We start from the raw sequence: 17,931 nt of genomic DNA on the forward strand, positions 1-17,931 counted from the left end.
GTTATTTCATTATTAGTGTATAGCAACAACCAATTTCTGTATATTACTTTTGTGTCCTGCAACTTTACTGAATTCATATATTCTGTTTTGGGTGGAGGCTTTAGGGTTTTCTGTGGATAGTGTCATGTCATCTGTAAACAGTGGAAGTTTTACTTCTTCCTTGCATTTTATTTCTTCTTCTTGTCTGATTGCTGTGGCTAGGACTTCCAGCACTACATTGAATAAAAGTGGGGAGAGTGGACATTTTTCTCTTGTTCCTGATCTTAGAGCAAACGCTTTCAGTTTTTCACTATTGAATACAATGTTACCTGTGGGTTTTCATAAATGACTTTTATTATGTTGAGGTATGTTGCCTCTAAACCAACTTTGTTGAGAGTTTTTATCATAAGTGATGTTGAATTTTATCAAATGCTTTATCTGTATCTATTGAGATGACCATATGAGTTTTATCCTTCATTTTCTTAATGTGTTGTTTCACATTGATTTGTGAATACTGAATAAATCCCCAGAATAAATCCCACTGGATTGTAGTGGATGATCTTTTTAATGTATTGTTGAATGTGGTTTGCTAATATTTTGTTGAGGATTTTTGTATCTGTATTCATCAGGAAAATTGGCCTGTACTTTTTTCTTTTTTCCTTCCTTCCATCCGTCTATCCATCCATCCATCCATCCATCCATCCATCCATCCATCTGTGCATGGTGTCTGTCTGGTTTTGGTATGAGGACAATACTGGCCTTGTAGAATATATTTGGAAACTTTCCTTCTCTCCCAATTTTTTAAAAATAATTTGAGGAGAATGGGTATAAATTCTTCTTTAAATGTTTGGAAGAAATCACCTGTGAATCCATCTGGTCCTGGGCTTTTGTCAGGAGTTTTTTGACAATCAATTCCATTGCATTACTTGTAATTGGTCTGTTCAGATTTTCTATTTCTTTCTAATTCATATTTCGAAGATTGTAGGTTTCTAAGAAATTATCCATTCCTCCTATATTGTCTAATTTGTGGGCATATAATTTTTGTGATTGTCTCGAATCCTTTGTATTTCTGTGGTGTTAGTTGTTACTTCTCATCTTTCATTTCTGAATTTTATTTGGTTCCTCTTTTTTTAAATAAGTCTAAAGGTTTATCAATTTTGTTTATCTTTTTGAAGAACCAGCTCTTGGTTTCATTGATTTTTTTCTGTTTTTTTGTCATTTTGTCTCTCTTTCACTTATTTGTGCTCTTACCTTTATTATTTAATTAATTCAACTAACTTTGGCATTTGTACTTTTCCTAGTTCCTTTAGATATGAGGTTAGATTGAGATTTTTCTTGTTATTTAAGATAGGCCTGTATTGCTAGAACTTTCCCTCTTACAACTGCTTTTCCTGTGTCCCAAAGATTTTGAAACTTTGTGTTCTCATTTTAATTTGTCTTGATGTATTTTTAAATTTCCTCTTATTTCTTCATTGACCCATTGGTTTAGGAGCATGTTGATCAGCCTCCATGTTTTTATTTTTTTTCCACCAGCTTTTTTTCTTGTGATTTTTAGTTTCATACCTCTGTAGTTAGAAAAGATACAAGATGATTTCAGCCTTCTTAAATTTATTGAGGCTTGCTTGGTGGCTTAACATGTGATCTATTTCATGTAATGTTCTATGTGTACTCTAAAGAATTGTATATTCTGTTCTGTATATATCTGTTTAGACCAGATGGACTTATGTGTTGTTCAAAGACATAGTTTCCTTATTGATAGTCCGCCTGGATTATCTATCCATTGATGGAAATGCAGTGTCAAAGTTCTGTACTACTGTTTTATTATTGTCAGTTTCTCCCTTTGTGTCTGTTCATCTTTGCTTTGTATATTAGGTGTTCCAACATTGGTTGCATGTATATTTACAGTTGTTATATCCTCTTGTGGATCCCTTTATCGTTTGTAATGCCCTTTTTTGTCTCATTACAGTCTTTGTTTTAACATCTCTGGTCTAAGTATTGCTACTCTCACCTTCTATTTAACTTCCATTTGCATATAATTTTTTTCCATCCTTTCACTTTGTCTGTTATGTATCTTTAGGTCTAAAGTGAGTCTCTTGTAGGCAGCATATAAATGGGTTGGGTTTTTGTTGTTTTCATTATTCATCCTACCACCTGATGTCTTTTGACTGGAGCATTTTGCCCATTTACATTTAAAATAATTACTGATAGTATATACTTACTGACATTTTATTAATTGCTTTCTGGTTGTTTTGTAGTTCTCCCTTTTTTCTCTTGTTCTCTCCCCTTGTAATTGATGACATTCTTTAGTTTTATGGTTTCGATACCTTTCTTTTTATTTTTTGTGTATCTATACCAGATTTTTAATTTGTGGTTACCATTAGGCTCATATATAATATATCATGTATAGCAACCAATATTAAGTTTGAACATAGCCTAAAAGAACTTCATTTTTACTACCTCCTCCACTTTTTTACATATATGTTGTCATATTTTACATCCTTTTATTTTGTGAGTTCCCTTAACTTTGAAGATATAATTGATTTTATTTCTGTCTTTTAACATTTTTTTAAGCTTAATAAGTGTTCATTCTACTCCCTTTACTGAATTTTTGTTTTTGGTTAGAAGATTGTTTTCTTTCATAGTTCTCTTACTTTTTAAATTTCATTTAAATGAATAAATTTAAATTCATTTAAATGAATAAGTTTCATTTAAATGAAATTCAAAATAAGCCTCCTTATTTTGACTTTCTGTGTTTGTCTCTGTGAATTAGATGGAACAATTGCTCCTTCCAAACACAAAGGAATGGTCTTATATCTGATCATCCCCTGTGTAAACTGTGTGTTCCTGGTTGCTTTGGCTGGCTCACTCTGTGGCTGGTGTAGGCTGGGGTTCCAGAGCTCTCTCTGCTGAGGGCACCTTGGCAGAACAGCTGAAGCTAAAGTGGGTACAAGCCAGTGGATCCTGAGGTGCTCACACAGGGGGCACCCTGGTGGGTGGCTGAAACTGAGGCAGGTACTAGCAGGGTTTTCTCAGGATGCTTTGTACAGGGAGTTCCCTGAGTGGAGTGGCTGGACCCAAAGCAGGTGTTAGTCAAGATGCCCTCACAAGTCATCTGGAGCTGAAGTAGTATGGGCCTGAAGGGTTCCAGGTTGCTTTGCTCCTGTGATACCTTGGTGAGACAGCTGGAGGTATAGTGAGCATCGATCAGGCAAGTCTCAGAGTGTGCTGTGCCAGGGCCACTTTGGACAGTTGGGGGTGGTGTAGGCTAGCATCCCAAGACCTCACTGAGGCAGTAAACTAGGGCTCTCAGCTCCCGCTCCTGTCCATGCTATCAAGACAGAGGGAGACCGTAAACTATAGTGGTCACCAGCCCCTTTGGCCTAGAGACAGTTCCAGCAGCTCTCCTGACATTTGGCAGAATTCTAGGGCTGGATCCTTTATATCCTTGCTGCTCTTTTAAACCATAGCTCTCTCTGTGTGTCCCAGGGCATCCAGGATGAGTAGGGGCTGGGTGCTCAGAGCTTGCTAGGGTGGCAGGCTGGCTATTCTGTCCAGACCCTGCTCCCATCTGTGCTATCAAGGTGGAGGGCGAATGTAAACCATGGCACTTGCCAGTCCCTCTGACCCAAGAGTTTCAGCAGTTCTCTTGCCATCTGGCAGAGTTCTAGGGCTTATTCTAATTGGTCTTTTAATCGTAGCTTGTTTTCTGTGCTCCAGAGCAATGAGTATGCTCACAGTCCCTCAGTACTGTTCCTCCCCTGTGCAGTTTGCAGTATCAGGGGAAAGGGATTTCCTTCATTACAATGTTTCCACCTCTCTTGCCGTTCTCTGTGTTCTATCATGTACAGAAGCTGTTCGTTCAGACCTCAGTTCTTCAGGAGGAACTGCTCTGTTACTAGCTATAGATTTGGTGTGTATATGGAGGAAGTGAGTTCAGGGGCTCCCTATATTGCTCAGACCAGAAGCCCAGCCATTGTTGCTTTAAATATACCTTCTATCCTTCCCCCACCTTTCCTTCTTGAATTTCCATAATGCCAATATTGTTTCTTTTCATTGTGTCTCATAAGTTCTGTAAGCTAACCTCCCTTTTTTTTTTTTTTTCATTTTTTCATTTTGTTTCTCTGCCTGGATAATTTGAAATGTCCAATCATCCAGGTTGCTGATTTTTTTCTTCTGCTTAGTCGAATGTGTGGTGGAAGCACTCTATTGAATTCTTCAGTTCAGTTATTGTATTTTTCAGCTCTAGAATTTTTTTTGATGGTTTCTATTTCTTGGTTGCATTCATTTTGTTCAGTTTTGCATTTTCCTAATTTTGTTTCATCACCTATGTGTTCCTGTAATTCACCAAACTTCTTTAGAAGGATTATTTTTAATTTTTCAACAGTTCACAGATCTCTCTCTCTCTTTAGGGTTAGTTATTAATGCCTTAATTAGTTTCTGTTGGACAGGTCATATTTACCTGACTTGTTGTGATTATTGATCACCAGTGAGATACTTTGTTATCTGCAAATTGTAAGTGATCTCCTCTCCCAGATTTTGCAGGTTCATTTTGGCAGAGAGGGTTCTTCAACAGCTTGGTTTGGGTTTCTGGATCTGGCTACTGGTAACATCATTGGGCAGGTGGGCCTGCTATTAGGGGCTATTTTGGGGCATGGCACGTATATAAACTCTGAGGTCATGGGTGGGTGGGTATGCCACTGAGAATAGCTGGATGGGACTGCTGGCTTGGTACTTGCCCAAGTGAGGCTGTAGGGTGGGCATCACAGTTGTCTAGATTCTCTGGGTAGTCTTACTAGATGGTCAGGCTTGGGTGCTATGCTTAGCAGTTAAAGTGGGATTATGGATTAGTTTCCCTGTCCTGCCAGGGCAGCAGGACAGGACTTAGGACCCTTGTGTTCTTTGTTGTCTGGGGACCTGAATCAAGCAAGGATACCCTGGGCAGGTGAGGCTACCAGTTTTGCTCTGCAAAGTGCCACTGTGAGCAGGGCTGTTGGAAGGGCTAAGCAGTTTCTGATGTGTTCTCATGAGGTTCCTTGGTCGGGGGGGGGCTGAAGCCTATTCAGCAATGAGAAGCACTGTGACTTAGTTCTCCCCGCAGGAGAAGCAGCTCAGAGACCAGTAAGGCTCTTGGTTGTTCTTACTCCAGTGGACTCATGCCACAGATTTTCTGGCCAAACAGGACCCTTACTTTGCTCTGAGGACCCTTACTTTGCTCAGTCAGCTCTGCCCACTTATCCCTCAGGCTGAGTGTTGCCCAGGTGGTCTAATGTAGCTTTCAGGTGTTCTCACCAGCCCTTCCTATCACATTCTGGGGAAACAGTTTTCTGGGGAAAATTCCATAGCTGCTAGCTGTGACTCAACTCTTTTGCCTGGGAGGGCCCCCTTCAGGCAACTTTTAAATTTTCCCATCAGGCTTTCTGGTTGAGAGGGGCCAGGAGCCAGGTTCTACAGAGTGTGAGGCTATGACTATTTTTCTGACCAGGGAAGAAGGGTCAGACCAGGCTCCAGGGATGATAAAACTCATCTGAGAACCCAAATCAAGCAGACCTGAACCCTGCAGCATTCCCAGAGTGTATCCCTGACTTGGTTCTGCAAATGAACAGAGCCACTGGTTGGGATTACTACTTAGGCGCTGCAGGTACGCGCTAGCTCTCCCGAGATCCAAGTGCTGCTTGTGGGAAGTCCTCCTCTGCTCTTCTGTCACAGATTCCCAGTTTTTGAGCCCCACAGAGCCCCCTATGATCCCCACGGGGCAAAACCAGCTCCCTTGAAGCAACCCACAATCCTGGATATCACCTCTGGTCTCTCTTTTCTGGAGTGTGTATCAGCTCGGGGGAGACTTCCCAGCATGGTGCTGCACTGGCCAGGGAAGGGGCAATATGGTCTGCATGTAGCCATTCCTCCACCCTTCTAGTGTGGTCGGTCTGTTCTCTGTGGTGCAGTGGGCTGCTTCAGCCTCACTCTCATGTTCTAGGATTCTCTCATTGGTGTCTTGTCCAGAAATAGCTGTTTCTTATGAGGGGAAGCAAACAACTAAGTCAGGTATGACCAATGTCGGCATCTTGGTGATATCACTTCTCACACATCTTAGAAATCCTGAAATGTATTAATTAAAAGCTGGTTTATAGTGACTAATGCACCTCACTACCACTTTATTGCCTTGTAGATCCACCCTGAGGAACATGGCTTTAATAAAGCCAGACCTTCATTTCCCACTAAGAACCCAAGACTCAAAATGAGGAAAGCTGGCTTTACGCAACTTCATTTTCCATCTGTTAACACGAAGAGTTGAGAAACACTTCTCCTCTGATAAACTTTAAGAAATAACTTGCATACTCTTTGACCAAGCAATTTTCCTTTTAGATAATTGTGGCAAATGAACTCAAATGAGAGGGTAAAAAAGCTTTTATACGTAAAGATGTCTCCTAACATCTCCCCCCCCACCTTTTTTTTACAAATACAAAGCAATCTAAATCTTTGCCAGTAGGCAATTAATTTATTGTATTAGAGAACTTGGCAACTGTTATAAATAATGCTATTGGAGTTCATTTCAAATAGAGAATGTCTAAGTTAAAACATTAAATGGAGGGAGCAAGATACAAGTTTATGCATACATGATTGCAGTTATATAAAACTAGAAAACTAGCTTGTGCCTAGAATGAAGACTGGAATACATAAAAGTAGACTATCACTGGATAGTAGATTCTGTAATTTGTCATCCAATGAAGTAATATAGTAAGTGTTCACTCAGAATTAGAATAGTGGTTTACTGTCATCTTATTATTGCAGACATGACCAAAGTTGGAGGTTTGCAGACCATGATTGTACACATAAATATTGTAAATATTGTCAACCATTTGAGGTGTGTTGCTTATTTTAGGTTTAGCATATTGACGTTAGGGTCTTTTATTAAAATGACTGTTAAAAGTTAGGATTCCATAGAATAATTTCATGGATTCCTTGAATTCCATTTTTTTGGGGGGTTTTGTTTTGTTAGTGTCCATCTATAGATCTTTGTGGGAATAAAAAAAAAAACAACCTGAAACCCAAAATTAAGGGGAAAAAATGTCTCTTTACAGGTGTTCCATTACCCAAAGAAGACATTTCTGCCCCTCTGATCTCTAGCTCACCAGTGAAGGAAGCCCGGGAGTATGAAAGCCCCCCAAGTGAAGAGGAAGATAAAATAAAAGAAGAGCCCCTGACTATCTCTGAACTGGCGTACAACCCAAGCGCCAGCCTGCTCCCCACCCCTGTTGATGATGATGAGATTGACATGCTCTTTGACTGTCCATCCAGGCTGGAGTTGGAAAGAGAAGACACAGATTCATTTGAGGAACTGGAAGCAGATGAAAATGCCTTTTTGATGGCCGAAGAAGAAGAGCTGAAAGAGGCTCACCAAGCTTTGTCGTGGAGCTATGACATTCTGAGCGGCCATATTCGGGTGAACCCACTGGTCAAGAGTTTTTCCAGGCTCCTTGTGGTGGGCCTGGGGCTGCTGTTCTTTGTATTCCCCCTGCTCCTCCTCCTTTTGGAGTCAGGTATTGATCTTTCCTTCTTATGTGAAATCCGCCAGACGCCAGAGTTTGAGCAGTTTCACTATGAATACTACTGCCCTCTAAAGGAGTGGGTGGCTGGCAAAGTAAACCTCATCCTCTACATGCTGGGTTGCTCATAAAGGTCGTGACTCATATGACTAAGGGCTATATTCAATACTAGTGATTTGTTTTTGTTGTTTTAGTTTTTTTTTTTTCAGCAAATGCCTAGTTCTGAATGGTCACAGGGCCATGAACAGGTGTTCCTTACTTATAACTGATTATTGAAAATTTTAAGTTAGCTTTCCATAATTCACTACAGTTAAATAAGTTCACGTCAAATAGTTATTTTAGTTACAGGTCAGGAAGATGGCCTTTCAATAACCAAAAATGTATTTATTTTTTATTATACTACAGACATACTCTTTATCATAATACATAATACATTGAGCTGAATTAGATTTCCCCTTTTTTAATAGCACCATTATAAGGTTCAGAATCAGAATTTTAGTAAAAACCCAAGAGAGTTTTTGAATATAATCCTTAGTGAAAACAATGTCCTCTAACCGATGCCTATACAACTAAATTTATGCTGGGCTTTTGTTTTCTGTTTTTTTAAAAATATTTTTATGTGTTCAAAATATTTTGGTAAATTTTTAGCAAAAAAAGAAGCCTCCTGGAGTTATTTAAGTGTACAGATTGTAAGATTAATGCACAAAGGGTATGTCAGGAATTTTTTTTAATGTTTTGGCACTGGTTTGTTTTTTAAAATATTTTTGGCTGAACCAATTGCATAATTTGTTGTTACCTGCATATAAGATAGAAAATAGGTAGAAAGACACTGTAGTAAGTAAGCTCTTGAAATGGATGATGGAACTGGAGGATGTAGAAACAATACTCAAGCGGACACAGGATGGTCCATTTTTTCAGAGTATTTGGACAAGATGAGTTACTACTTTCATTTGCATTATGTTCATATATTTTGGTTGGGGAAACAGAATGTTTTTAAAAGAAAGTGAAACCTTAAAGGAAAAAGGTTAAAAGGTATGCTAGTTAATTGCATATTATCGTACATTAACCCAAGAGTGGAAGCAGATGGGAACTGGGCAAGTAGCAAAACAGGAGTTCTGGTGAGGCTAGGGGTGGCAGACAAACCATCTTTTATGAAAGTGGTGGAGATGCATGGTATTGGATGATGTAAAGAATGTGCACTTGCTGTCTGAGTTGACACGAATATGTGTAAATGGATCTAAATAAAAGTGGAGAAACTTTAAGGCATAATTTTTTGGGTCCCTCATGCCATTCATTGGATTCGGTGGGAGAAATTTCAAAAGAAAGTTGTGTGAGAGAGAATGAGAGAGACAGAGAGGATATGAAAAGAATGGAATTTGGCTTTTTGATAAATGCTGATGATTTTCCTTTGTGGTGGCCCTTATACTCTTTTTCTTTCTCAGATTTTTAAAGATCTTAACTCATTCCTGATTGGGGCTCCCATTAAGAGAGTAGAAGAGACTCATTAGATGATCTAGCATTTCAGGTTGGATTAAACAGTAAAATGACTCCCTAACCAGATAGCAGAGGGGACAAATGTTCTAGAACCTTCCTTCATACCATAAAATCCACAATAAATGATTGATGCCTCCCCATGCAGAGTACTTACCGATACTGTGGTATAATTAAGAAAGAAAAGAGTATGGAGCTTAGGATAGTGCACTGGGATTTCTCCATGGACTGAGAATATTCCATTACCTTCATTTACAAAGAAATTGGGCACCTTTAGTCTCTCCTTAGCTGTAATAGATGCTCCAGCTCTATTATTAGCATCCTTTCTAAATTGGCCATGCCTGTCCTACTCATTTATGGAGCTCTGAGTGCTCTATTAGACATCTGTTTTATTTTTTATTTATTTTTTTTTTTAGACATCTGTTTTAAAATAAGTTTTAAGAGTTAGCTTTCAAAGAATTCAGTTGAGCAAACTATAATATACATTTGCTATTAAGTTTGTAGGGTGTTCTCTCTTGTGCTTTCATAACTTATTTTGCTTTTTATTGAAGAATATTTAGTACCTGAAATTTGATACCAACATAGAATATATTTTCTATGGTTTATTTTGGAAGTTTTCAAATGGCCAGCATTGACATTGAAGGTTGTTTTTTTTTTTTTTTACCTCTTTGTTAATGATTTCCAAGTCATACTTTCTGACAAAAGGCTACCCCAGTGTAGTCTGCACAAAATTAGTCCCCCTTGTAATCATGCTTCCTATCATTTCCTTTGAAGTTCTAACCATAACAAGCCTAGTCCTTGCCCTTTAAAAGTAACATTAAATATTTTTTTTAATTATGGAAGTAATATATTGCCCATCATACAACACTGAAAAATACTGACAGGATAAATACCACACATAATCCAACCATGCAGATTTATGTTAGGGAGTAATCAACATATTTTAACATTTCCAGGTAACATCTCTTTTGGGCAAAGACATCAATAGAAATGTTTTTAAGCAAAGGAGTTAACAGAATAGGGCTTGCTGAATTTAAGCAATAGCTACTAAATGTAAAACTGGGATCCTGAAATGCCATTTGTCAGAATAGAATCAGCATTTTAGAAATATCCACTTCAGTTTTGTTAAGAGACAGTCACCAGCTGCCTGAATCTAATGAGGAGAAAAGTGCTTCCAAAGATGGAGAATATATAATATAGTGAGAGATACAGAATTCAAAGCAAGTGTGTGAGTATATGTATATTCCATATTATTGGTATAGATGTGTTTATATATGAATCTGTATATATGTGTGTATTTGTATACACACAACTGATATGCCCCTCATACATAGTTGTATTTATTTTTCCCCAATTGAGGAGTTTGTGACATGTTGTTATCCTTTTCCCTCTCAGATACCATGGGATAAAACCCACAGTCTCAAAGGTTTCAATTTTCCATGAAAACTGTGTGTACATTTGTGGTTTTATATACACACATATATGGCACATACATATACACACACAATCTTGTCTTTAGTGCTAATGCAAGTTGGATCATGAAAAAAATGTAGGTAAAGTATCGTGTATTTCTGTCTGTGCTTGGAGCATACTGTAAAATGTTATGTATTTGGAATATATTTTGTGGTTTGTCTAATACTTATAAAGACAACTCTGGGAAGAATTCAAAAGTTGATTTCATTGAAATACTAGAGATACGGGGGCCATGTTACCTGTGATTGGAGCCTTATCTTTGTATAGTGAAATCTGCATTTCTATGTCAACATCCAGATTGTTTTATATGTTAATATGGTGGCAGGAATCCCTAATAAAAATACTCTGGGGAAAAATGTTTCTGCAATCATTTAGTTTTATTCAAAGTAAAGTTGCATTAATAGCCTGTTGAAACTACAGAAAGGTAGGTCACCCTTGAATGGTGATAGTCTGAAAAAAAAAAAAATCACAGGTAATTGATGGGATTAGTCCTTTGCAGAAATCACTCAGGCTAAAAAAAAAAAAAAAAAAAAAAAAAGAAAAGAAAAGAAATCACTCAGGCTAAAACCAGGAATATTGAGTGTACTGAAAATGGACCCAAACATAAAAGATATCTTAATTTCATTAACTAAACTATAGCTAACTAGAGAAATAGCAAAGCATGGAAAAACAGAGAGGTGTTCTTCATTGCACATAGGAGGAAGGATTTCAGACTGATAAAAATTAGTAGGTCCTCAGTTCTGACAGAAAAGGGTGCTTTCCTATGCCAGAGAGAACTACGTCAGACTCAACTCTCCAACACTTGCCATGAAACTTGAATCTGTTCATGGACCCTGGAAGAACCTTACTCTTCTATTCTGGTCTTCCCCTCCATACAGCATGGCCTAGAAGGCCCACTGCTTTTGTTTAACACAAAGCTAACAACTCCATGCCTGACCGCTAGATCAGAAGGTGTTACTGTGAATGAAGCAGAAGGGGCTCTCTATACAATAGGAACACCATAATGTCAAGCCAAATTTACCTCAGCTGTGGTGGCCCCTTAAGTCCTGTCAATCTTGGTTTTACGGAGATAATTGATATACAAAATTCTAGGAGTTTTAGGTATACAATATAATGATTTGATATATGTATATGTTGTGAGATGATTGCCCAAGAAGCTTGGTCAACCTCCAACACCTCACAGAATTACAAATTTTTTTTGTGATGAGAACTTTCATCTGTGAGCAGATCTCTTAGCAACTTTCAATACAATACAGTATTGTTAGCCAGAGTCCCCATGTTGTATATTACATCTCCAGACAGAACTTCTATCTGGAAGTTTGAACCTTTTGATCATCTTCATCCATTTCGCCCACCTGGGGGGTAGGGAGTGGCTAGGGAAGATCTGTCAGGTTCTTACAGCAGTCATCAGAGGCCCAGGTTATAGAGTACAGGCAAGAAAAAGAATTGTGTGGCTATTCTTCAGGTATGAGGTGACTTAGGGACCTACAGTCCCAGCTCCAGTGGCTGTAGCCAGCACCTTTGTTTGGCTTAGTGTCTGCAGACTGGAAGGTTCATACAAAGTGACCCTCGGCTACTTATTCCTTGAGCAGTCCAGGCTCTTGACCCAACCTCACCTCTTAGGAGAAACCGTTTTCCTTATTCCTCCATTCTTTGCTTAGCCAAACAGGGAAAAGATCTAACCACACTCCAGCCTGGAAGGAAAGTACTGGGGAGAAGCTTCCATCTCTGGGGATGGTTGTGGTTGATGAATGTGAGCCTCTTTGGGCCATCTTTCTCTACTGGGTGGAGATAATGTACTAAAAGTCCCTGCTTACTTGTCCTCCTGCTTCTTCTCTCTCTCTCTCTCTCTCTTTCTCTCTCTCTCTCTCTCTCTCTCTCGGACCTGCTTTTGGGCTTCCAGTCTACATGCAGTAAACAGACCCAGCAGGACCTGCCCGTGGTGGGCCCAGCCAGGACTCGGCTCTCCACATTCCAGCCTCGGTCTGTGATGGGGTGGGTAAGTTTGGCGAGCACTGCCCAGTGGGCTCAGCGGTCATCACTTCCAAGAGGACGAAAGAAGCCTCACTTGGGTCTCAGATTCCAGCTGTGTTGTCTAATCAATTAATAAAACTGATTTTACTCCTCTCCTGACCCTTGTGTCTATTGTCTACTGGGAACCAGGGTGTTGGGTGGGGACAAGATTTGCACTAAGGACACTCAAGAATATTTAGGGTCTCTGCAACCTCCAATGTTGCCAGCAAGGAAAGAAACGAGAAGTCTGCTCTGGCTGAACTTCAGGTACCAGGGGTTGTCTGCCACCAGACCTGACTGGCCTTGCAAGTGGCTGAGGGAACTTGAGAGTCAATATTAGTAAAGGAAAAGAGGGTTGGTTGGAACCCCACATCCCTGTTAATCTAGAGCTGATGCTTACCCCACATATCTCCTTGGAAAGAGAACCAAGGCCACTTTTCTGGTTGTAAAGGAAAACTCCTACAAAGACAAAGGATATACTTTAGGTGAGTACTAAGTATTGAAACATGTCTTATGAATTACAGCAGCTCTTCCAGCTAACCCTGGTCACTTTGAAACTCCTCATCCACAAGAATAAGGATTACGAAAATTGGCTTTCTGAGACTAGCCTTCAAGCCTCTCAGGGGAGAGAACGTACTAACAAACCTGTGTGAATTTTCACTCTGCTTGACAGTTTTCATAATTTAAAAATTCAGCATTCTGGTTTCAGCATCAATCTCCTGTAATTTACTTGGTGAGAATCAACTGCCTCCCATCCTGGATCAGCCCAAGTGTCCCAACAATCCTGAACTGCTGGTTCTGCAAAGTTGCAAACCAGACCTTGAACAGTGGTGGCCACATAAACATACTGCTCCCTGGTCTTAGGGTTCCTATGTAATTTATTTTCCAGAACTCTTTGGAGAGTGAAAGGGGGTATTTTTAGTGATTATGTCACAACATCAGGTATTAACTAGGATGGCTCCAGATACTCTACCTGTAAGGCTTTTTTGCTCAATAGCTAGGTGCCCTCTTTCAAAAACTGCTCCAGGTTCTTTCTCTAAAATAAAGCTCTTGACAAAGTTAGAGAAGGATTATTGCCTGTTACTCATATTCTCATCCTTGCCACAAAATACTGCTTGAAATTTACCAAAAATAGTCATATCATGTGGTTTGGTCTAAGACTACAAATTACACAGATCATTTTAAATGAGCCTCTGGCACTGAATCTTTAATGTTACACACTCAAATTACTCACCATTTATAACGTTAAATTTCTTGCTTAATGTGAGGCAGGTAGAAGGTTAGAATGATCTCAATGCTCCTTTTACTTCCATAGCCCTGATTTTGACATTTCTGATCTGTACAGAACACTGATACAGAACACTGATGATCAGTTTAATTGTGAATAACCATTCACACCAGGTACACACAAGCCAACTCAATCATTTATACTGAGAAATGTCAGCCAGCTTGACACTTGTTTGATGCTCAATGCTCCATGTGTGCTTTTCCCAGAACATAAGCTGTAATATGAACCAAACATTATCAAGCACAAGGAATCATGGCTGGAAAGCTGCCTTTCAAGGCAGTCTGCCTCAACACACCAGATGTTCCCAGGGACGGGCCTATCTTAGGAGGCCTGGGGACACATTATACACATTTTACTACAAATCTCCCATTTTATAAATTTCTTGTGGCAGAGACTGGCAGCTGAACACCAAAACAGTTTCCTCTTCATCTTGTGCATGGAATTAGACTACATTTCTCAGCCCTTGTGTACTTGGGTATGCTGTATTCCTGAGTTTTGGCCAATGGAATTTGGATAGGAAGTGATCTATATCACTTCCAAGCCCTAGATTTGGTGTAGGCCTTCCTTTTGTCACTGGGTATTAGCACCTGCGGTGACCTTGACGCCACCAGTTGAGGATATTAGAGCTGCCAACAACTTGGATGCTTGAATGACTGTGTGCAGCAGAGCACCTCCCACTTCACCCTAAATCAAGCCTGTCTTGGAGCACTTGACCAACAAAGTCCCAACTGGGGAATTTCTAAGTCCATTGTTGCTACCACTCCTCCTACTATTCCAGTTTGCTGTCTCACCAAGTGAAGGAGAGTACAGATGAAAACAGGTGTTGGAACTCCCCAGCACTGGAGTCTCTGAGAAGATTCTGTCAGAGAACCACTCTACAGAGGGGAGGAGATACCCTTCTGCACTTGAGAGTGCCAAACCTGGGTGGGGGCCCTACATTTGGTGCTAATGTGTCTTATCACTTTTGCTTTCAGGGGCTCAATTGGAATAGTCCATTATTAGAACCCAAGGTAGCCCTCCTTGATGGGCAAACTCACTCCTGGTTGAGAACTACTGCATTCAGGACTGATTTCATGGGCATGTGACCTGTGAACCTATAAATAACCCGGCTTTCAAAGGTTTGGTTTAATGCTCTGCTATCACCATCTTGAAATTTTTAATAATTTTATCTTTGAAGTTGTTTTATAAGTGAAGTCCAATGGGACAATGAAATTTGAAAGAGATCAGTCAGGCAACAATAAGCACTCCCATATGGTACCGTTGGCCTGGGTACAGGCATGCACACATACATAAATGGGGCAGTCTAGGGTACCAGCAGTCCCTGAGGGGACTTCCTGCACCAGAATCTGAGCCCAGATTAATGGCAAAGGAGGCAGCTGCAGCAAAATCCAGCCCTGGAGATAGGAGGTACTCCATATATAGATGGTTCTGGAACCCGTGGTGGGAGGCCAGCTTGCCCATCAATCCCTGGAATCCATCCCTGGAGCATCTGCATGGATATCGACTCTGCCCTGAGCACTGGAACAATATCTGTCACCACTTAGGCAGTAAACTGTTAGTAATTTATCACAACATAAAAGTGTACACATAGACATTATAACAAACTATACCAGAGAGTCATTAGAATTCTTCAGAGATTTAGCATTTCTGATTTTGAAAAACAGTGCAACACTGCAAAGCAAATATCCATTGGCTTGGAAATAGAAATTAAAGATCCTCACATCCCACAGAAACTATCCACCCCCAGCTATTTTCATATAAAAACTTTCATGGACCAATTATTAACTAATAGACAATTTTAAAATAGTTTTCCCTTGCGATTGAAGACATAGCATTAGAATTCATAAATAGTATTTTAAATTAGATATAAATCATGAAACCAACTTTAAGCTTCTTGTACAACCTCTACAAGTTACAGCAAAGATTAGAGGAAACATTAAAATGCCATTAGACTAACATTTAAACCTAAATTCAGACTTAGAAAAAATTAATCTTTTAGAAAAATTATTCTGCAAGAATAACCAAGGCTGGATGTACTAAAATTTGTATTTCAAAATAATTTATCAGAACTTTATCTGAATATTGTTAAGGTCTATAAAATATTCTTAACAGTACCAGTAACAGTTGTATAAGCAGACCCTTCTTTAAAAATCATCAAAACTTATTTGTGATCTTACATTTATCAAGAGTGACTGTTACTTTAATTGAAAAACGGAGTTTTAAAATATTGTTTTGATGACTTAATAAATGAATTTGCAGAAAAATGAACCCTAAAAATGTTATGATCAAGATACTTATATATTGATATATATTAATATAACAAGTAATCATTATTTTATTACACATAATTATGGGATTAAAATATTGTTCTTTGTAATTTGTAACATAAATATCATTACTCATGTATTACTATCACCCTTTTATAAGTAACAAAATATTTTTAAAAGAAAAACTTTTTATACTTTTACCTGTACTTTTCCACTGCATTTTGAACAAAAAGCTCCACATTTTCATTTTGCTCTGGGTCATGCAAATTATGTCACTGATCCTGACTGGCTTACAAGAATGGAGAGACAGAGCATTGGAAATGAATATTTTGGTGATCAGAATTGAAGATTTGAGGGTAAAAGCTAAATGCATATGGCTAATTTTTCTTTCTTTGAAGAATTTAAAACCACCTAAATAATGATAAAGTGTCTATATATAAAAATATTTTACTTTCTATATGAAAACAATAAGTGGGGGAATTATCTTTTTGTGAATAATTCGATTTTCTCAAACTCTAGTGATTAAATTAGGTTAAACAAGGTACCTATAAGTGAAAAAATGGATAAAAATTAATTTCAGCATCTAGAATTTGGTAAAGCCTTTTTGGTATATAATTCTGTATAACTGAGGAAGTGAATGATCCTAATGAGTATGACACATCCTTTTTCAGATCAGGTCTTTACCAATTTTTTTCTTTCAATAAAATGTAAAAACAACTAGAATAGTTATGTGATCATTAAAATTCTATTTTATGGAAAACTACTAGAGTGCTGGAGTAGACTTCAAAAAATCCTTTCCTCCATAATAGTAATGAGAACAGTGGCAAAAATTGTGAAAATCAACTTTTCCAGAACTCTGGAAATTAACCACAAGCTTCCAATAACTAAGACAATTTATTCAAGGAAAACCTGCTGAGTATTAATAAGATCAGTGAGCTTTGTGGCATTTTAACCTGCCCTATTCACATCTCCTAGCCAGCCCTACAATATCCTTGAAAACCAACAGCCTTACAACTATGAAAGCTATGAAAAATAGCAGAATTGTAGCCACTGAAGGGGATAGAATGGGTGTGAGTTCCCCAATAGCCCCACCTACAAGGAAGTGTTCAACCTGTATGGCAGTTCCCTGAAAGGATCCATTCTCAAACTTCTCTTTATTTGACTTTACCCAAAGCTCCATCTGTGCTCCCAGCTCTCCCACAGCACTTCTTGAAAAACAGCTAGTGGCAATGGATTAATTTAGCAGCTGCCTGAGGTGATAATCCAAGATGAGTCTAAAAAGAACTTAACAAAGAAGAGTGGCAGAGTAAGATATTGAAACCAGAAACCCCAGACCGTCCTCTCATGTAGTGACTGACTTACCAATAATACCTGAACCAGTCACCTTTGTGAGCAATCAAAAAACCAGTTAAGAAGCATCTGTATCTCAGGTGAGAAGGATGTCAACTACAATGAAGCTCTGTAGGAAAATTTGTTGTAATCACTTACCAGAGGCCCTCCCTTTAGTATGTGACATAATTGGAAGAAAACTCCCAATTCTTGACCTTTGAGAGAGAAAGAGAAGAGTAGAACATAAATCCAATGTTCTGACTTTTCATGAAACTATCAAAGGGGCTTGTTTCTGTGTTGCTTGAATCTAAGTATTGACAGGAACAGGTAGGGGGAAGTTGAGAACAAAGACAATCAATGTGCACCAGAGCACAGTACCACATACATACACTGGGTAGAGATCCAGTATCACAGCTTTTGGTATCATCAGAGAGACCGTAGTATAAGAGGAAGACATGGGATCCCTGGGTGGCGCAGCGGTTTGGCGCCTGCCTTTGGCCCAGGGCACGATCCTGGAGACCCGGGATCGAATCCCACGTCGGGCTCC

The 17,931-nt window shown here is 39.0% G+C and overlaps 1 protein-coding gene and 1 long non-coding RNA gene across 5 annotated transcripts in view; one reads left to right on the forward strand and one right to left on the reverse strand.

Moving 5' to 3' along the window:
• Positions 1–12,620, forward strand: part of FRMD3 (FERM domain containing 3) — a 292,382-nt gene extending 279,762 nt beyond the window's left edge. For 3 of the 4 annotated variants that reach the window (XM_072836922.1, XM_072836912.1, XM_072836934.1), the window contains one exon: positions 7,059–10,843. In XM_072836922.1, the coding sequence (XP_072693023.1) occupies positions 7,059–7,654 (596 nt within the window). In that variant the 3' untranslated portion in view covers positions 7,655–10,843. Of the gene's footprint in view, positions 1–7,058; positions 10,844–12,390 lie in introns of those variants that run through there. The other variant, XM_072836930.1, reaches the window with a different exon arrangement.
• Positions 12,621–16,210: 3,590 nt separating this feature from the next.
• Positions 16,211–17,602, reverse strand: LOC140620118 (uncharacterized). The gene is made up of 3 exons (XR_012019877.1): positions 17,544–17,602; positions 17,224–17,339; positions 16,211–16,340 (listed from the first exon to the last, which is right to left on the reverse strand). It is a non-coding gene; the product is annotated as an uncharacterized lncRNA (long non-coding RNA).
• Between the last annotated feature and the right edge of the window lie 329 nt (positions 17,603–17,931).

This window comes from Canis lupus, chromosome 1 (genome assembly GCF_048164855.1).
Source record: "Canis lupus baileyi chromosome 1, mCanLup2.hap1, whole genome shotgun sequence".
NCBI lineage: Eukaryota > Metazoa > Chordata > Mammalia > Carnivora > Canidae > Canis > Canis lupus.